Below are 19,397 nucleotides of genomic sequence, written 5' to 3' on the forward strand. Positions count from 1 at the left end.
AACTTTTAAATTTGACTGGAAGTTAGCTGCCACACGCTGCACTATAATGTTTGGCTCACACATTCACAGGAGCATCGAACATCAATCAGCAGAATTTCCTGACCATGGTCAAAAAGTGTTGCAGGACCTGTGTCTTCTGGCTGCTCGATACTCTTCTTGACAATGAAGGGAAAGCCACGGGGGCGGAGCTTCTGCACTCCATCGCAAAGCAGTCCGGTTCGGCTCGTGTTTCAAATTAATAAAATTGTGCATCATTTGCCACGCCTGCTTAGACAGCCATTTGTGAGCAAAATTCATCACAAGCTCCTTCCGCAAGTCGTTGCCTGAAGATGATGCCAATGCGACTGTGAAGTGCTCGTTTTCACACGTGCAACCATGCAAAATGACACTGCATAAAGTAAAGCAAATATCAACTTCTCCTAGGTCTGTGCAGCGTCTCTTTATAAATAGCATCTCGTTGAAGATAAGGTAGTGTTGTTTTTATTATTTTTATGGGGAAAAACATAGACAAAATAGAGGGACCATATTTTTCAGCAGTGACACACGGCCACTTTGGCTCCATAACATTCCCTTCATTGCCGAGAAAAGTTGTCTGCTAGTATAGTTGTCTCATTTTCGCAGAAGGACAGTTTTCAGTGTGCTAACTTACTATTCTATCTGGTGCCCCTTTACCAGCAGGACGTGGTCATTTGTGTTGCTCATCACCTATTATTTCTCCTTTATTTCCTCACCCGCCTTCAGGAAAGAGAAATAAAAAGGCAACAAGCTTTAATTCTACGAGAGCAGGTGAGCATGTTTTGCTGCCTTGCCTTCCTAAACTTTAGTGAATTTCTCCTAAAACACACTTCCTTACGCTGCGGCATCATTGTATGGTGTGTGCAACATGTAAAAAGATATGCACTTTTGTTTCCTGTTTTGACACTTAATGCCTCTTGGATTTGTCTGTCTGCCATGTAGCCCTCTGCCGGGCTGTGCTGAATCCTCTGTACCTCTCAAACGTTTGCACAGACAAGTAGGGGTGTGCATATATTCTAAATTTCAAATATTTTTCAAGTGTAATATTCGATTCGCACTGGAATTTTACTGTTCGAAGCTGTTCGAACTTCTCAAAGACAGATGCTGTCAGCATACATTTGGCAATGGCCACATTAGGAGTTTTAATATGCTTCACCCTATCACATTTTCGCATCGTGGCAAAGTTGCCTTTCAAGCTCTGCTACAGTCTCAAATTTATTCACTCAAGCCCTGGTTCCAACATGGAGATGTGACAGAGGTGGGGGCTCAGTTAACGCTGTTCTGGGCAGATAATTTGGGCAAAAAGAAGAAGAAAAAAAACTTGCAAATATGACTACGCACCAACTAGCCAAAGCTTCCACTCTTGTGAATATAGGATGCCTAAAATTTCTAGCACAGGAAATTTTATGTTCTTACATATTGACTTCTACAAGGCAGATTTGGAACTCCGGACTTTAAGGGAGCACACCCTTGTCTACCAAATTAGTTAGGCTTCCAAAGGAGTTGGAAGAGAGGCTGGGGAAACAGCGTTTTTGCCTTTCACGTGCAAACACTTTCATTGCATCATACATAAATACAATTCTGCCTCTGCATTGCGTCATTCTTGATAAAACAATGATGAAACATCACTCCGACATCAACCTAGCCAGAAGAAACACTTTAATGTTGCTATTTCATTAGAATATGCTTAGGAATCCTCCCCAACGCTTTTTTCTGCAATTTCGCTTCGAAGTATTTGCCAAGCATTCTAAATGTATTAGAAAAATATTTATGTTGATTCAACATTCGAATCCACTTTGCACTCAAAATTTTGCTATTCGCAGAGCTGTAGAGATTGTAGTTTTCATCTTGAATAGTGTGGTAACCTGTGTGGTAGCTTTGTGGTCTGCAAGGTGTGATTTATCGCACAGGGTTGTTCGTTAGGGTGTGTGGCTTTAGTATTAGCTGTGATGGGTGCTTACATTGAAGAAATGAATGTAGTGGGTGTTTTGCATGGGAGTGTGTTGAGCTTTGTCGTGAGCCCTGCGCTGCCATAACGGTCAGTGTGTTTTGTGCCATATGTGCAAAAAAAAAGCTTCCCCCCCCCCCCCCCCCCCGCTTGTTTTGTGTATGATCTTTCTCATGAAATTTCTGTGAGGTGCTTTTGCTAACGAGGAAAAAAAGGCCAAAAGTTATGCAATTCTGTGTAATTGTCTTTTGCCATTTTACATATAAAAATAAAAGGCCAATGATTGTATATTTATCTTCTGTTCGGAGGGCTTGAGAATTCGAGTAAGAATAATGGTTAGTTTCAGCCCCGCCGCGGTAATCTAGTGGTTAAGGTACTCGACTGCTGACCTGCAGGTCGCAAGATCGAATCCAGGCTGCGGCGGCTGCATTTTTAATGGAAGCAAAAATGCTGTAGGCCTGTGTGTTCAGATTTGGGTGCACGTTAAAGAACACCAGCTGGTTAAAATTTCCAAAGCCCGCCACTACGGCGGCTCTCATAACTATATGGTGGTTTTGGGACGTTAAACCCTAGATATCTGTCTATGTATCTATGGTTATAAGGTATTTTTGCACATAACAAGCTTTCTTCACATGCAAATGTTGAGTTGATGTGAATTTTTCTTCTTCTGTCTTTGTAGGAAATGCAGAAGCGCCGTGAGATGCTTCTGATGGTTGACTTGGTGAGTTTTCTTTATTTTACTTTAGTTCAGTACTTTTTGTGTCTTGTTGCATTTGTACAAATGTTAAGGATGAAAACCAAGCAGTTGATACACTCAGCGACATCTTATCTCGACGTAGGCGCGGAGGCTACAAAGGCAGGGCTTAAGCATATTTCCATTGCGCCGCAAGTAGTCTGGCAGCTTGCGGCTTAGCTTCACTTTTGTTCTAAATGGTTCTTTTTTTCGTTTCCAAGTCCACCTGTGGCCTGAAAGTCACCCAATTATCCGATGTATGGTCAAATCTGTCCAAAATAATGAGCGCCTAGTCTCATAGAGTGATGCGTATATTTACAGTGACTAGATGACGTGTCCAAGTTAACAAGCTTTTACTGTAATGGAAAGAAAAGGTGTTGCCGAGTATATTTTGCAATCTAAATGATTTTTACTTTGCACTATGTTTAGTTCAAAGGACAGTGTGATGCTAAAGTGTCAATAAAGCCAGTATATGTGCCAGAAGCTGCATTTTTTACCCCATAGCTAATGAGTTCTGAGCAGTAAAGCAGATTACATGCTTAAAAGTTTGTTTTCACAATAGCACATTGGTGTCAGAACTCTGGAACGATTTTCTGAGGGACAGTGTGCATCACTGAAGGTCAGAATTGAATGAATAGAAAATATGAAGCTGTGCAGTGGATCATCTTTTTCCGTCTTTTTTCCACCTGTCGTCTTTCCTGCAATAAAGCAGCTAGCCCTGCTTCCTTTTTTGTGACATGCCTCCCTTTTCTTTACTCTAGGAACGGGAGAGGAGGAGACAGCACATGCTGCTCGTTCGTGCCCTGGAAAACCGCAAGAAGATGGAGGTATGGGTAATAAACAGAGTGGATGTCTATGTTGCCTGTACCTTTGCAATCAACCCTTTCTTAAGCTCTAATTATGTTTCTCTTTGGATTGTTTGGAAGGACTTGGTTCTTTTATTGTTTATGATTTTCATAGGGACGTTACGCATCTTAGATTTCTTCCAATAATCACTGAGCGTTAGAGAAAGCTAGACAGTGGACCTGTACATGTGCTGCTTAGGTAGATGGGGCATTCAAAATGCTTTCTTTTTTTTTTTTTTTGGACAGGATTCAAAGAAACTGGATATGCATATTTTGAAGGAGGTCAGGAGACCTGTCGAGGACATGCTTCTGAAGGACGCTCTTGTAAGCTTTCTTTTTTGAAGCATTACCTCTTGTGTTACGTGTGTACCTGTGATAGAAAAGTTCTTTCAAATGTCTTCGTACCAGGGTTTCAAGCCAGAGTGTAATTAACCTACTTGTTGGGTAATTGCCATAAGGTAGCTGGGTGAATGAGATTTATTTAGCAATTATAGTAAACGATAGCATTTCGATGTAGCACCTTTTCAATAAACTGCATCAACCGTCGCGGCTCAGCAGGCGCGACGGTCAATTGTGATGCACTAACACTGAAAGTCATCGCCTTCGTGTATGAGAGGGGTACCCTCTACCTTTCAGAATGGCGCTGATCTTCTTTATTACAGTAGAGTAATTACCAGTTTTTGCTGGTCATCAATAAGCAAAAACTGAGACAACCGATTTTAAATTATAATCAATGTAGCTTTACTGGGGCAGATATTTTCAGCAATCCTTATCCAAAAAGCAAACTTTGAATGAAATTGCAATGGTTTAAATTAACAACTCCCCGGCACAGAGCATAATTGAAAAATCTTACACCACCTATCTCACATTGATATCTTTTCACCATCTTCTACTCATTCATGGTACAGGGTTTCTACTTTAAATTTTGCTATGCTTTGAATTATGAATCAGGCCTTTGATTTTGCTTTCAGTGTATTAACTGATGCTTGCTGTACAGGTCAATGATATTGAGAATTGACCATGCGACAGGTGGAAGCGTGACCAACGGCATTGTAGTTGTCTGTGTGGATGGTTGGCAACAGAAAGCTGCTGGAGAGAAGAGCCGGCCATGTCGGTTCCTCATAGGGCGTATGCCAGGCCAATCGCTTCTCAAGCTGCGTCTCGATCCCCAAGTAAACATCTCATAAATATAAGCCTGAACAATAGAGACCCCCTCTGTCTTCAAGTGAACCAACATGAAGAGACGATGTTGTGCCACTCCAGCAGAAACGTCGCACTTGACTTCAGTGCCACCATACACGTCTATGATGTACTGTGATACATACTGGGCACCTCTTCGTAATGTTCCGTCCAATTTAGGAGTAGGGTAAAATGTGGGGTAATGAAAAATACCGCTTAACGTAATAATTTGGGAAAAAATGGTCGGTACACACTCGTTATATAAGCAGCATATCACGGGGAAAATCTTGTGCTCAGATGCGACTGACTTCTTTTTGTTAAATAAATTGTGGCTGAAATCACAGTCTCTTCATGCATCATGTCATCGCAAGAAAACAATCAACAAGGAGTTCTTCATTAAGTGACCTTGTTTTGAGCGAGACCAAAGTTATTTTTCAATGCTTTTTGTGATGTTTCTGTCCACCGACCTTGAAGCAAAGATAGAAAAAGAAATGAAAATGCTTAAGCAGGTCTATTTGCTTTTAAATATGTTTAGCTTGTTCCTCATAGCACCAATGATTGAAGTGTAGTTTTTTCCCTTGCAGCCTTTGCCAACGCTAAATAGGATACCTGGACTAAAGGTTCCAGGCACTGCATTTGCCAATCTTTTGATGGTTCGAGAATTTCTTCACAATTTTGGTGAAACGCTGCATTTTGGTGAGTCAGGCCATCGTCTATATGTGCGTAACAGCATCATGAATCATGAGGGTTCTCTGCCTAGATAAGATAACATCCTCATTCTTTTAGAATAAATGGTGCTACTGGCAAAATGATTAAGTTTGTTTGAATGCATATCAAATGTGAGAAAGAAAGTAAAAAGAGGGTATGTAGGTTACCCTTTAATTTCATTCGCTTTGTAAAGAAGACCTGTTCTTAGGTGTGTGCAAAGAGGTAGTAAGTATTAGATTGAAAGTGAATAATTATTTTGTTTGAATGATTTCGAATCGAATTTGAGTAACGTATATTACATATTGCTAAGAAAAATGAGTGTATTTGTCATACCCAACCAACCTGCACAACATTTTTTTTATTTGAAACAAGTCATGTCATATGCCATTTTTTAGTTGAAAAAAACTGCAAGAAACTTTGAAAAAGTAGCACGATTTAACTTTTAATGGAATGCAAGTGGTAACCAGTCATGTCAAGTTTTAAACCATGTCAACCATGTCGTTTTAAACCATGTCAAGTTTTAAAGTTACTATTACTTTGAGCATATAAGAAAGTATAACCAGTGAGGTGTGCAAATATTTCAACTTTTGTATATTTTTCAAATAGCGTTTGCTATTCGATTCAATTCGCACTGGAATTTTGACCATTCGAACTTCTCGAAGACAAATACAGTAAATGTTTTATTAGCAACGTTTCCTTCATATTTTTTTATATTCTTCACTTCATCACATTATCACATTATAGCGAAGCTGCCTCTCATACAGTGCTATGATAGCAAATGTATTCATAATTAGAGAAAATGCTGATTTCAACATAGAGATGCACTGTGTCGTTACAGTGGCCCCTTCATATTGATATTATGCTTTCCTACACAACATTCTGGTACTGCAGCAAACGGTTATAAGTGGATGAACTAATGAAATTGCCGGTTCAAACCTCGCAACATATCTGGGGGCTTTATGATTGCTGTTTCGTGCTGTTTTGGACCAAAGTGCTGTTTCGTTTTAGTGCTGTTCTGTACCAAAGTCTGAAAAAAAACATCTGACATATATTTTCAGCATCCAAAATTTCAGATATTTATATACACCAATGTTTACAGGGCTAATTAGGAACTCTGAATTCGAAGATAGCACGTCCTTGTCCGCCTAATCAGTTGGGCCTTTACAGTTGTTGAAGAGGGGAGAGGTGGTCGAAATAGTGTTTTCTTTCATGTGTAGAGTGTTGTTGACACATCGATTGCACCAAATCATGTAAATACATACAATTCGGTCTCTGCATTGCTTCATTCTTGATGAAACAACTAGGGAACAACATCCTTGCAGCGCTCCATCAACCTAGCTTAAAGAAACATTTCCATGTTCCTGTCACATAAGAATGTGCTTACCGATCCTCTGCAACTTTGTTCCTGTAGTTATCACTTCAGAGTTTTTGAGAAAGATTATAAACATAAGGTAATCCCTTTTTAAATCGAAGCCGTCAAATCCGGAGAAAATTTTGAGATAAACAGTATTTCGAGTTGAGCAAAACGCTGAAACTCTTTGCCCAGGTCACTGCAAAAGAAAAGCCAGTGTTGTCGGAAAAAATTCGACTGCACGAGAGATTTACTGTAGTGAAGGCACGAGAATTCGCAGTGAAAAAGAATTTATTACCGAGGACCAAAAGATTGCGGGATGGTTGCCTGTTTCGTGTTCGGTCCGAGAAAGGTGTTTTCCAATTGCTCAACACATCGCATGAGCCGTTGGTCGCCACCGCTGCGTTCGACCTTGTTGCGGAGCAAGCGCAGCATGTTATGCGTTTCTGTCTCGTGGCCACTTTTCAGGGCTCTTCCTCTTCTGCGTGGTCATCTTCGTTGTTCACGGCCATTTCAACAATATTGCGTTCGACAGCGTACTGGTAAAGGGGAGGTCCGCCTTGTAGAGCGCTACTCCTGAAAGGCGATCTCACAGTCTTCAATATGACTCACGCAGCCGGTTGTCTTGTGCGCGTCACTGCATAGCTCATCACAGCCGCTGAATTTCGCGCCAATGTTTTCTTCGATCGATGCCGGGACGCAAGCAAAACCCAGCATGAGCGAAGCAGTTGGCAATCGCCAGATTGGCGCCGAGCTTCGGCCATCAGATTGACTGCACCCAGCAGATCGATCTGATACTTCTTCCCGTTGTCGTATGACAGCACAATACGGTGCTGCAGGCTTTTCCTATTATATTTTCGGGCCACCTCAATGGCTCCCTGGTCCGTAGGCTGGAGAACAGACGTCATATTTGTTGGCAGGAACTCAAGCGTAACAGCCGCCAAGTTGTTGATTTTTCCGTGACCTGGGCAGTTATCCACAACAAACAACACTTTCCAACCATCCTTAGCCATCTTCTGGTCAATCGCACAGACATACCCTTCGAAAAGCGCCGCCATCATTTAGGCTGTTTTATTTGCGCGGTAGGTCACATCCCTCGGGAGCCGTGCATTCCGAAAACACCTGGGATTCAGCGACTTGCCAATGATAAGGAGGGGTAGCTTTTCATCGCCAGTAGCGTTGGCACCAAAAAGAATGGTACTTCTGTCTTTGCGTTGCTTGGCACCTGAGCACGCTTCGCCTTTTGGTGTGTAAGTGCGGTTAGGCAATAATATATGAGAGCAGCATCATTGAGATGAAAAATGTCCCTGTCCACGTACTCATTTCGCAGCACGGCGAGGCGTAGGTTGTGCCATGCGTCTGCAGCCTGTTCATCGACAATGCTGCTTTCGTCGTGAATAGGCTTCGATGACACGTTGTTTCTCTTTTTAAACCTCTCGAACCAGCCATTGCTGCAGCTCAAGTCCACGTAGCCCATCTGCAGTGCCAAAGTTTTCATTATCACTTGGGTTGTCACCGGAAGATTGGCTGCTCAAACGTTGTGGAGCCACAACAAAAGTGCTGCTTTCACGTCCGGGAATTTGGAAGCTTGAACGCGTTTCCGCTTGCTCAAGAAGCTTTGCTCGAAGCCTTCCAAAACCGTATGCACTGTCGAGAGGGTTGACAAAAGGATGCCGAATTTTTTGGCGATGCACGACTTGCTTCGACATGCTTTTTCCACTTTCTTGATTAAAGCGACTTCTCTCTTCAAAGTGTCAGGGGTCCGTCTTATGTACGGCTGACGCAGAAGCTTATAGCTAATGTTCCAGCCGCACACAGTCGTACTGTGCACGATTAACGTCTCCTATCTGTAGCTCGTCTTGTCGCAGCTACACGGGTTCAGGCGAATAAGGCAACAAGCTAGGTCAACAACACACTTTATTGCTCTACGTTAGCAATAACACATAAATGTTGGGAGGAGATACTACAGAAAGCAAGGGTAGACGCTTACTCCTTGGTCGTTGTCGTCCTCGGCTCACAGAGGGTTGCGGGTTCGACCTCCTTCTTTCTAAGCCGGTGTCGGAGAGCGCGTGCGGCTGTCCGCACGCTAGTTTTGTTCACTAATCCGGTCTCCCTCTTCCTGACAAAGGTCTGTTTCTTCGCTGAGGGAGTGAAACCCGTTCTGTGTGCCGGAAATGGGGGAATCTGGAGTGCTGGCCGCGGGAGTGTTTCATTCTATCGAAAGAGGCTTTATTTACACCAAGGGGACAGTCGTGTCCCCGCAACTAGGCTGTCACACTGCTGAAAGAGTATAAGGGAGGCTGGGCGCACGTGCTCCCCCAAAAAAGTTAGCAATTTGCACTGCTTTGGATGGGGCTACTTGGTCGATATTCCGCAGCGTTCATTGCACAGATCACGCACTGAAGATTCATCGGGTGCAAATCGCTGGGGACACAGACAACCATCTCGCACACGCTAGGGCTAGCTTACAGATCCATTCGATTCACCCTGCTCTTCCACAACTAGCTCACAGTGGTGCCGTCTGGGTGTTGTCTTCGTACAGGTGACATTTCAGCAAATACAGCAACGACGAGACGCGGGAACGAATACGAGAGTGCAGAGGTTGTGCAGGCTTTATGTTACTCATCGGCTGTGTCGAGGGTAGTGGAAGCTGTGAATTGTAAAAGACGGCTCCGCTTATGTTGCTTGGCATGTGTCTACCGGAAAATGTCTACCGGAAACAACTTCCACTATCTAACTAAAATTCGGTATAGGGCCTGGTGAGTGGCCCTTCAATATTCGAATTCGCTTTGCACCCAAGATTTTGCTATTTGCACAGCTCCAGTAACAAGCTTTATTTTTAAACTTAAAGAAGCGATGAATCGATGTGAGTGTAATATGTTCATTTAACCTTGAAGTGAAGCTTCGCAGTAGTGCAGATTTTACTAGAAAAAGTGCATTCATGGTGTAGCACCCTTTCACTGCAGAGAAAACACCTATACAGGAGGTTACATCTGAACTAATATTTTTTTTCATCACTTCAAGCACATCGAAATTTCCAACAACTTATATTCTAATAGAACTGAATTTGAATACATTAATATTCACTTGAATATTTGCACAAGCATACTCCTGTAATTTCTCTAAACAAAGTGCAAGCACTGCTTTCACGTGTCAGAAAGCTGACACTTCATTCAGAATTACATTCACGCGCATGATTTTTCTGTTGGCCTTAACGTTGACCTGTAATTTTGTTTTGGCTGTTTGGCTATGTTGTGAGGATTTTTCTTGAATTAAGAACTTTATTTGTATCATTCTAATACCAGTTTTATACGACTAGCCGTGTTAAAGTCTGTGTTGTGTTCGTTCCTGCATGCCCAGTCTTTCAACATCGTAAAGTTTGAAGCGAGCTATAACAATCACACCTCTTGTTGCGATGGGTCAGCAAAAATCTCAGCGAGATGCCTCTCTTTCAACAGATGTGGACAAGATTCCGAGCTTGAACACTCTCCAGCTGGGCCTGATCAATCACGACACCAAGTCGGAACAGCAGTTGCTCAATGTAGTGCAGCACCTACTCACGTGTGCTATTCACGACCCAGGAACACTGCCCTGCAAAGAGGTGCTTGCTACATTCCCATCTTTCCATATTGTATCTTTCGTTGTGCATTGGTGTATACTGACTGGTGTTCTATGGTGGCAAAAGTAGCACAAGCAATGTGGTGGTACGGATCTGAAGGTGGAGTAAAAATATTCGAATACCCGATATTTTGTATCGCAAAGCACAATATGTACACAAAACATTTATTGCAGTCAAAAATCTTTTCTATGTATTTATCTGGGGTGCACACAAATGAACCATTAAGAGACGATGCAGCTGGTTGCACCAAAGGTTCGCTTGAGGCCTACAGAAAGCTCCACCTTAATCACAAGTAAATAACAGGAGCACCAAAATGCTTGATGTCTTTGTACTACTTTATTACTTCTAATCTACCGCTGCATTAGCAGTCTAGTTTATGAGCTGCATAATTGCTACAGTAAAAGCTCGTTAATTCAAACCGCAAGGGGAAGCCGCCTCAGTTCGAATTAATAAAAGTTCGAACTAACTAAAGTGAAAAACAACAATAGTACACTGCGAGTAGGGCATAACAATTTATTTTTTGAAAAAATCTGTGATCGCGGTCTGCCTTCTTTCCTTGAAGGCGACAGCGAGCACTTTTTGCTCAAACGAGCGAATTCGGCGGAAGGCCTCTTCTCCGCCTTCTTCAAAACTTAAGAAAAGACGGGCGGCATTCAATCCGGCCATTACTTCCGCAGCAGAGGACCGCACTGGTGTTTCGTCCTCCTCCTCATCATCATCACTGGCAGCGACAGGTTCTGCACTTCTCACCTGACATATTATGTCGCTATCCGTGAGTCTCCACCACACACCACTGCACTTGAGTCCGCATCGATATAGTCCGCAAAGCAGACATCTTCCGAAGCGTCTGCCATGGGGGCGGTGACACCGTGCTAGCAAGAGGGCCATGCTCGGTTTGGGTTGCGGATGTGGCAAAGATTGTCCTCACGGAACTTGCCAAGGGGCCGTACTGTGGTGGTAGTCCTTGAAGGCGGCGGCTGCTTCGATAGATATTAGCAGACCCTGGTGCACTGGCGGTGGTTGCTTCTGGTTCAGGACCAGCAGGCATAAGACGGTAAAGTACAGTACCCAGCACGTCCACCAGTCTGTCGCGAGAGGAAACGATAGGCTGGAACTCGAAGTGAAGGACTGTTTACTCAGCCACAGCTGCCATTCACTTCTTCGCTCTCGTCTTCTGCCACCAACACAGCGTGGCAATATATATATATATTTTTGTAATATCACACACACGGCCAAATTTTGTTTGATTTATCAGATGTTCTCTGATAGATGATCCTGGGTGAGGTGGCACAACACATTATGATTAAGCATTGATTTTATCACAATTAAAAATTTTAAGGTGTTTTTAAAACACTAACAGCATGCAATGAAGAGAAAGCAAAGGTGTAAGGTTCACAAGTTTATTGGTCATTCACTGTGGAACAGACCTTGTAAAGAAATCGTGAATTGCCAACTGCTTCTTTGCTAGAGGTGTGTGCCTTGAGCACAAAGCTCTCTATACCAGTTGAGAAGCATCACAGTTTACCATGCATGTGCTTCATTTAAAACATTTGTTTACTAGCAGAGCCTTTTTCATCGAAGGCCTGAAGTGCTTAGTTGTCATTTTTAGACTGTTAGGGTTATATAAGCACACAAATTTTTAAACAGTAGTGGGAAAGCAGCAGATATTATCTGGTGTGTAACTGCAAAAAGTATGAATTAACCTAAAGTATGTATTATCATGGTGTTAATCATTGCTAGTGTACTGTGTGTGTGTGTGTGTGTGTGTGTGTGTGTGTGTGTGTGTGTGTGTGTGTGTGTGTGTATATATATATATATATATATATATATATATATATATATATATATATATATATATATATATATATATATATATATATATATATATATATATATATATATATATATATATATATATATATATATATATGTATATATAGTGGGAGTAATAATTCAATGGGCCAGTTAGTCTTTGTGAAGGTATGGGATATGGCACAACGGGAGCGTTGTCAACAAGGATAAATATATTTATTTCCCAACAGTTTCGGAAGGGGTCCTCCCTTCATCAGGGGATGAGTCATATATATATATATATATATATATATATATATATATTGTAGGCATTCATTAAGCACATCTGCTCTCTTTACACATATTCATCATCGTGAGTGGTCGTCATCTTCATCTGCTGTGGGGACTTGGCTTGTCTGAGTTCTGTGCCTTGGGTGTGGTCGCTTCATCGTGTCTTCTGGGCCTAATAAAGGTTGCCTTCACCGTTAAACCACAATATATATATATACTGAGATCTAACAGACAATAATTCCAAGGAATGTATAGGGGATGTTATTAGAACAGATGGAATGTAAATAAGAAGAAAGAACAGTGGGTGAAAAAATAAGCAGCCGTGAGCAGGAATCGAACCTACAGCCTTCGAATAACGCGTTCGATCGAACGCGTTATTCGAAGGTCGCGTTATTCGAATAACGCGTTCGAACGCATTATTCGAAGGTCGTAGGTTCGATTCCTGCTCACAGCTGGTTATTTTTTCACCCACTTTTCTTTCTTCTTATTTACATTCCATTTGTTCTAATAACTTCCCCTGTACATTCCTTGGCATTATTGTCTGTTAGATCTCATTAATATTGTGTCAAAACATGGAAAAACGAGCCCTTAGGTATACACTTCTTTCCCTGATATATACATATATATGTCTGTCTGTGTGTGTGTGTGTGTGTGTGTGTGTGTGTGTGTGTGTGTGTGTGTGTGTGTGTGTGTGTGTACGTATATATATGTGTGTGTGTATATATCCCAGTTATCTCGGAGCACGATTAAAAAAAAAGGCTGCTAGAGTTACTCAAAAAAAAAAAAAAAAACCTAATGCATATTGTTCCTAGTACAGTGAACTTGCTGATAGTAACTTTTTCTTAAGTACATTTAATTATGTGAAATAATTAAACATTTAGGTCTAGAACTACTATTTTAATCATTGAAGCATCTGGTCAGAAAACGTGATTGATCGGTAGTTGATGCGCTCGATAATGCACGAGCCAAATATTATGGCATGACACGTAGCCTGGAATTAGCAATAAATTTTAGAAGTTGGCTAAAAATTGCTTTCTCTTCTAGACAAGTGACACTAAAAGCTCAACAATCACTCAGCGGAGCCCTTGTATCAGTCATCGGCTCATTTGAGCATGGCGATCTCGGTCATTACTGCGGCCTCCTGAGGCCACCACTTGTCTACGCTTGTGCGCACGATCGCACTGAACAAAAGTGCTCAAGGTCACGAGGCATGTCTAATGCATTTCCTGCCCCCTTGCCGTTCCTCATTGCTTAGCTTTCAGCGATTTCATCAGGACGAGAGAATGCAATTGCAGCGTGCAGCAATAAGCTCAGTTCAGTGAATTCATTCCATGGCTACTTGAAAATGTTTGGCAGGGCACCTTTGAAGCGACTTTGAAAAGAAGCACTACATGACGTCGAAATTTATTGATAAGCGCTCGTGTGTCAATAATAGCATCGTCATAGTTTTATTAATAAAGGGAAAATGAAGGTGAAGCACTCAGTCATGTCAGTGTGATGTCATAGATTCTGTTCTCAGTAAAATATCTTGAAAACTTGCCATAGGCTATCATCTCTGTCCCTTTGAACATAGCGGGGTTCACTTTTACTGTTTGGTGGAAATTATCTAGGCCCTAGCAGGCACTGTAAAAATCACTGCTGCCAGCTGACGCAGGAGCTTGAAAGCAGCTTCACCACCTGTCTTTTTGCACATTTACCAGCTAATCAAGGGTCCTCTTGTAGCAAGAGTGGCGTTCTATTTTATATTTTGGAAAGGTGATTCACTAACAGAACAAAATAACTTCATGTTTTTAATCTTTCTTATACCATTTCTTTTCTTAAATATTGTGTCGGGGTGTCACTTGTATGAGTGAAGGGCATTTCATCTCAATGAATTCAGCTTTTTCTCCCCCCCCCCCTCTTACAACTTGCAAAATGTAGCTCAACCCTCTTGTTCTGTGTTTTTTCCCCTTACTTGTTCTCTTTCATCATGTACAAACACTCATGCGTAAGGTTACAAATATTTAAAGAAACGGTGCCAAAGCATGGTTTTCAACCTGTTTTACTTTGTAACTTACAGGCTGTTACCGTCCTTGGGCAGCACGTGAAGGATGCCACAATCACAAACGACACTGTAACGGAGGCCCTGCACCTGTACTTCATGGCTCTCGACAAAGAATGTGCCGTAAGTTGGTAGACATGATCGCAACTGTTCCCACTGTACTAGTGGCCACAAAACTCTTCTAAAGGAAGGAGTAAGGTTAAGGGCTCGCTTCATTTATTAAGCTCAATATTAATGATAACTAAAAGACAATAATGTCAGGGAAAGCATAGGGGATGCTATTAGAAATAATTGTCATGTAAATTTGAAGAAAGAAAGGTGGACGAAGAGATAACTTGCCGTGGGCAGGGACCGACCCTTCGATCTTCGAATAATCCATCCAATGCTCTACCAACTGAGCTACAACTGCGGCTATCCCCCCATCAAGCTTATTGGTGGGAAGAGTAAAGGAGAAGCACGAGGCACGTGTTGAACGTGGAAGCGCAGCAACGGTGCACGAGGAGAAAAAAAGTCACCCAAGAACACATGCACCAGCCACGTCGACGCAGAGGATTGGCCTGATAGAGGCTCGTGGCATGCGACCCGAGCTGTGATGGTGAACGTCGAAGGATGAACAAGAGACTGCTCTGTTGGGCACCAAATGGAGAAGATGGAGGAAGAAGCATGCATCGCGCCCGCGATGAGAGCGGCTGGTACTTGGTTCTGGAGGTGGCAGAAAACCTTGGAAAACTCCAAGCGAGGCTGCCCGGACTTGTCGACCCACAGCACTGCAGTTCTGGGATCACCAGCAGTTCTTCTCTTGTCGGCAGAACGGCTGTAGTCCACAGTTCAGGCAAGGCGGCGTCTGTCACCTGTTGAGTCTTGAAGCAAGGGCCCTAGGCCTGGTTAAGTCTAACCTCGATTGAGCGAGGACGGCAAAGACTACTGGGAACAAACTTGACGAGGACTACCGTCAGGCAGGACAAAGGCAATTGCAATTGGGCAAATACAAAATCAAATACAAAGAAATAAGATACGAAAAAAAAAAGAAGTGTTAATGGAGACCGTGGTAGGACCACCAATAAAATTTATAAAGAACAAATGGAACACAGAAGAAAAGAAGTGTTAGTGGAGACCATGGTAAAACCACCAACAAAAAAAAACAAATGGAATACAAAAAAAAGAGTGTTAATGGAGATCATGGTAGGACCACCAACAAACTTTATAAAGAACAAATGGAATAAAAAAAAAAATAAGAAGTGTTGATAGAGACTGTGGTAGGACCACCAACGAACTTTATGAAAAACAAATGAAATGCAAAAAAGGAGTGTTAATAGAGATCATGGTAGGACCACCAACTAACTTTATAAAGAACAAATGGAATACAAAAAAAAAGAAGTGTTGATGGAGACTGTGGTAGAACCACCAACAAAATTTATGAAGAGCAGAAGGAATAAAAAAAAGGAGTGTTAATGGAGACCGTGGTAGGACCACGAACGAACTTTGTAAAGAACAAATAGAATACGAAAAAAAAGTGCTAATGAAGACCGTGGTAGGACCACCAACGAACTTCATAAAGAACAAATGGAATAAAAAAAAGAAGTGGTGACTGTGGTAGAACCACCAACAAACTTTATGAAGAACAAATGGAATACAAAAATAAGGAAGTGTTAATGAAGACCGTGGTAGGACCACCAATGAACTTTATAAAGAACAAATGGAATACGAAAAAAAGATGTGCTAATGAAGACCGTGGTAGGACCACCAACAAACTTTATGAAGGACAAATGGAAAACAGAAATAAAGAAGTGTCAATGGATACCGTGGTAGGACCACCAGCAAAGTTTATACAGAACAAATGGAATAGAAAAAAAAAATGTTAATGGAGACCATAGTAGGACCACCAACAAACTTTATACAGAACAAATGGAATACTAAAAAAAGAAGTGTTGATGGAGACTGTGGTAAGACCACCAACAAACTTTATACAGAACAAATGGAATACTAAAAAAAAGAAGTATTGATGGAGACTGTGGTAGGACCACCAACATACTTTATAAAGGACAAATGGAATAGAAAAAAAAATGTTAATGAAGACCATAATAGGACCACCAGCAAACTTATAAAGTATTTGTTTTTTGTATTTGTTGGTCGTCCTGCAACGGTCACCTGTGCCCATCTCACTCTCTTCCCTTCCGGTCCAATATTTGAAGCACTTTCGAAATAATGATGACATTTGGGTATATACACTCATACCTTGTTATAACGAAGTTGAAGGGGAGCCACAATTATCTTGCTATAGCCATTGTTTCGTTATATCGATTATAACAGTTTGTGGCAATGTATGCTCAGATGGGCGCACACCTATAAGCATGCAAAGAAGGAAACCGCCTTGCGGCCTGATGTACCACTACGCGACCACGCGTGCCACGGAAAATAAACTCAGTCGAATCTCATTAATTCGAACTTTCAGGTAATTCTAACTCACACTGACGTCGCGTCAAAGCTATGTGCTTCATTTAAAACATTTGTTTACTCGCAGAGCCTTTTTCATCGAAGGCCTGAAGTGCTTAGTTGTCATTTTTAGACTGTTAGGGTTATATAAGCACACAATTTTTTAAATGGTAGTGGGAAAGCAGCAGATATTTTTTGGTATAGAACTGCAAAAATGAATTAACCAAATGATGAAGTTTGAATGAAGAGACTTTTAATTTTAAATACATAGAAAAAATAGAGAGCGAACCAAAAAAATGAATTTTGTTTGAATTAACCGAAAGTGTTAATTATCAAAGTTTGAATTGTTGCGAGTCTACTGCATATGGTTTTTCCACATAGCCCCAAAGCAAAAGTTATAACCATTATATCATTAGAAGTGGACTGCACTGTACGTTGTTCGCCGCTAACTGGAAACGTCGAGCTTCACTTGTGAAATGATCCAGTCACCTCCTTTGGCATTACGGAGACCAAGCAGCACAAACCGCATCTCGGTCGACACAACAACGAGGAAGTTAAGCAAAGCTCAAGGGTGCCTGGTGACAGAGGTGTAAAACATTATGCATACATGAAAAATTTTATTGCGTTATTATTTTGTCACTTTTCTTATTTTTCTGCTGTAAAGAACACTAGCCAAATCTTATAATTTATGTCCTTCCAGCCTGTATTGGTCTTTTATTATTTAAAAAAAAATGGAATTTGCTTAGCTAAGTGATTCTGAAATCACTTCTTGCAAGTGGGTATGGAATTAGGCTTGTGTGCTCAACTAACATGTCACGGACTTCAACCAATGCTCTTGGCGTACCTTCAAGAGTGGTTATGGTGCTGAGCCGCAGGTCACTGGATTAAGGCCCGTGTACTTGGATCTAGGGACATAATAGAATACTTTGGGTGATTGAAATTTCCAGAGCCCTCCACAATCGCATCTTTCATAATCATATGGTGATTGTGGGATGTGAAACTCGATCAATTATTACTGAAAGGTGATGACAGTCAACTGCCCCCCTTCCCCCCCCCCCCCCCCCCTTTTTTTTTCAGATGTATCAGTGGGTAACTGAAAAACCCTTTCTGGCTTTGAATCCAACTCAGAAATCTGAAATCATGGCCTTTCTATGCAATGAGCTTCTATGTAGCCGAGGAGTAGTCAGGTGAGTATGGGCAGCGAAGCTTTTGCCTTGCGGCCAATCTGTGTGCCCTATAAATGTTGTCTGGCCTTTTGACATGCAGGCAAGTGGACAGTAGCATAGAAACTGTGATCACGTTAAGGAAAGACAAGTGGCTTGCGGAAGGTGAACTACGCAAGTGAGTACATTGAGGCCATTTTTACAATACAGTGTTATTTTACTTTTTCTCTTTCTTTTTATATATATTTAATATCTCTAGATGAAAAAGATGAATGAAGTAAACAATTACATAGCAGGGGGGGGGGGGGGGGGGGAGATTGGAAGCTGCGAACATTGGAAGTTTAAAGATTGGTTTGTCTTGTAGGCCTTCTTTTGGCCCTCGGCATTTTTCATCACCACTCCTATCACATGCTGGTTCTCTGGCAAAATGGCCTATTCGAACCTGAAGGGTTCATAGTTACTGCTTTGTGGTCGGCATGTATGTTTCTTGCATGCTGTATCTGACCAGATCGAAAATGCTTTGGGTTAACTCTAGTAAACAACCTTCCATTACTAGGCTTAGGAGTACGCAACAGAGCAGGCAGCGGAAAGCCATTCTAAAGCAGGAATTGGAAAACAACGCCGCAGCAGCGAACGGCAGTAGCAGCTCCACTACCACCACCACCAACAGCGTGGCAACTGGCGAGGTGTGTGCAAACCATGCCAGTGCTGCAAATGGCTCTGCTGCTACGCCCACCAACAAGGACTCTGAGGAGAACAGTGTCAAGGGTGAGACTGCTAGCGAGGCTGGTGACAAGGCAAGCAAGAGTGGCCGGGACGAGGAAGAGGACAATGAGGACCCTGCCAATGACAGCGGCAATGAAAGTGATGACCCGCAGGAGGCCGACAATGCTGAAGAGGAAGAGGTGAGCATCTGGAGCAAGGCTCCTTTCAGTCTCAGTCGTTTTGCAGGAATTCTGGCGTTGTTGGTTGTGACCAATGGATCATCATCTTGTGCATGACTGAAAAATCAAAAAAGATGGAAATAAAATAAATAATAAAAAAAAATCTAGGTCCGAGTGGGGGATTAAACCAGGGTCATTCGTGTGGCTAATAAGTGTTCTACAACAGAGCCAGAAGTCTTCTTGGGAATACAGGGAAAATGATTTTCTCTGCTTGGAAATGCAGTGAAAGTATCTTGCATTCTGTATTGGACACGAGGTCATATCGTGGCACCACCACGTGGACGCTTCTCTTTGACGCGCGTGGCTGGATTGCTTTGCCAGCCCTCTCGCGCACAG

The 19,397-nt window shown here is 42.0% G+C and overlaps 1 protein-coding gene and 1 long non-coding RNA gene across 14 annotated transcripts in view; one reads left to right on the plus strand and one right to left on the minus strand.

Annotated features, from left to right (window-relative positions):
- LOC119171617 (bromodomain adjacent to zinc finger domain protein 2B) overlaps positions 1 to 19,397 on the plus strand; it is a 247,304-nt gene that overhangs the window by 123,352 nt on the left and 104,555 nt on the right. For 11 of the 13 annotated variants that reach the window (XM_075892168.1, XM_075892166.1, XM_075892165.1 and 8 more), the window contains 10 exons: positions 742 to 786; positions 2,643 to 2,684; positions 3,458 to 3,523; positions 3,788 to 3,865; positions 5,305 to 5,416; positions 10,238 to 10,380; positions 14,540 to 14,644; positions 18,032 to 18,141; positions 18,221 to 18,295; positions 18,674 to 19,022. In XM_075892168.1, coding sequence (XP_075748283.1) covers positions 742 to 786; positions 2,643 to 2,684; positions 3,458 to 3,523; positions 3,788 to 3,865; positions 5,305 to 5,416; positions 10,238 to 10,380; positions 14,540 to 14,644; positions 18,032 to 18,141; positions 18,221 to 18,295; positions 18,674 to 19,022 — 1,125 coding nt within the window. The remainder of the gene's footprint in view (positions 1 to 741; positions 787 to 2,642; positions 2,685 to 3,457; positions 3,524 to 3,787; positions 3,866 to 5,304; positions 5,417 to 10,237; positions 10,381 to 14,539; positions 14,645 to 18,031; positions 18,142 to 18,220; positions 18,296 to 18,673; positions 19,023 to 19,397) is intronic. The other 2 variants (XM_075892167.1, XM_075892170.1) reach the window with 1 other exon arrangement.
- The window catches only part of LOC142814168 (uncharacterized), a 43,743-nt gene that overhangs the window by 15,413 nt on the left and 8,933 nt on the right, over positions 1 to 19,397 (minus strand). The window lies entirely within an intron of this gene.

The sequence above is a fragment of the Rhipicephalus microplus genome, chromosome 4, assembly GCF_043290135.1.
Source record: "Rhipicephalus microplus isolate Deutch F79 chromosome 4, USDA_Rmic, whole genome shotgun sequence".
Taxonomy (NCBI): Eukaryota; Metazoa; Arthropoda; class Arachnida; order Ixodida; family Ixodidae; genus Rhipicephalus; species Rhipicephalus microplus.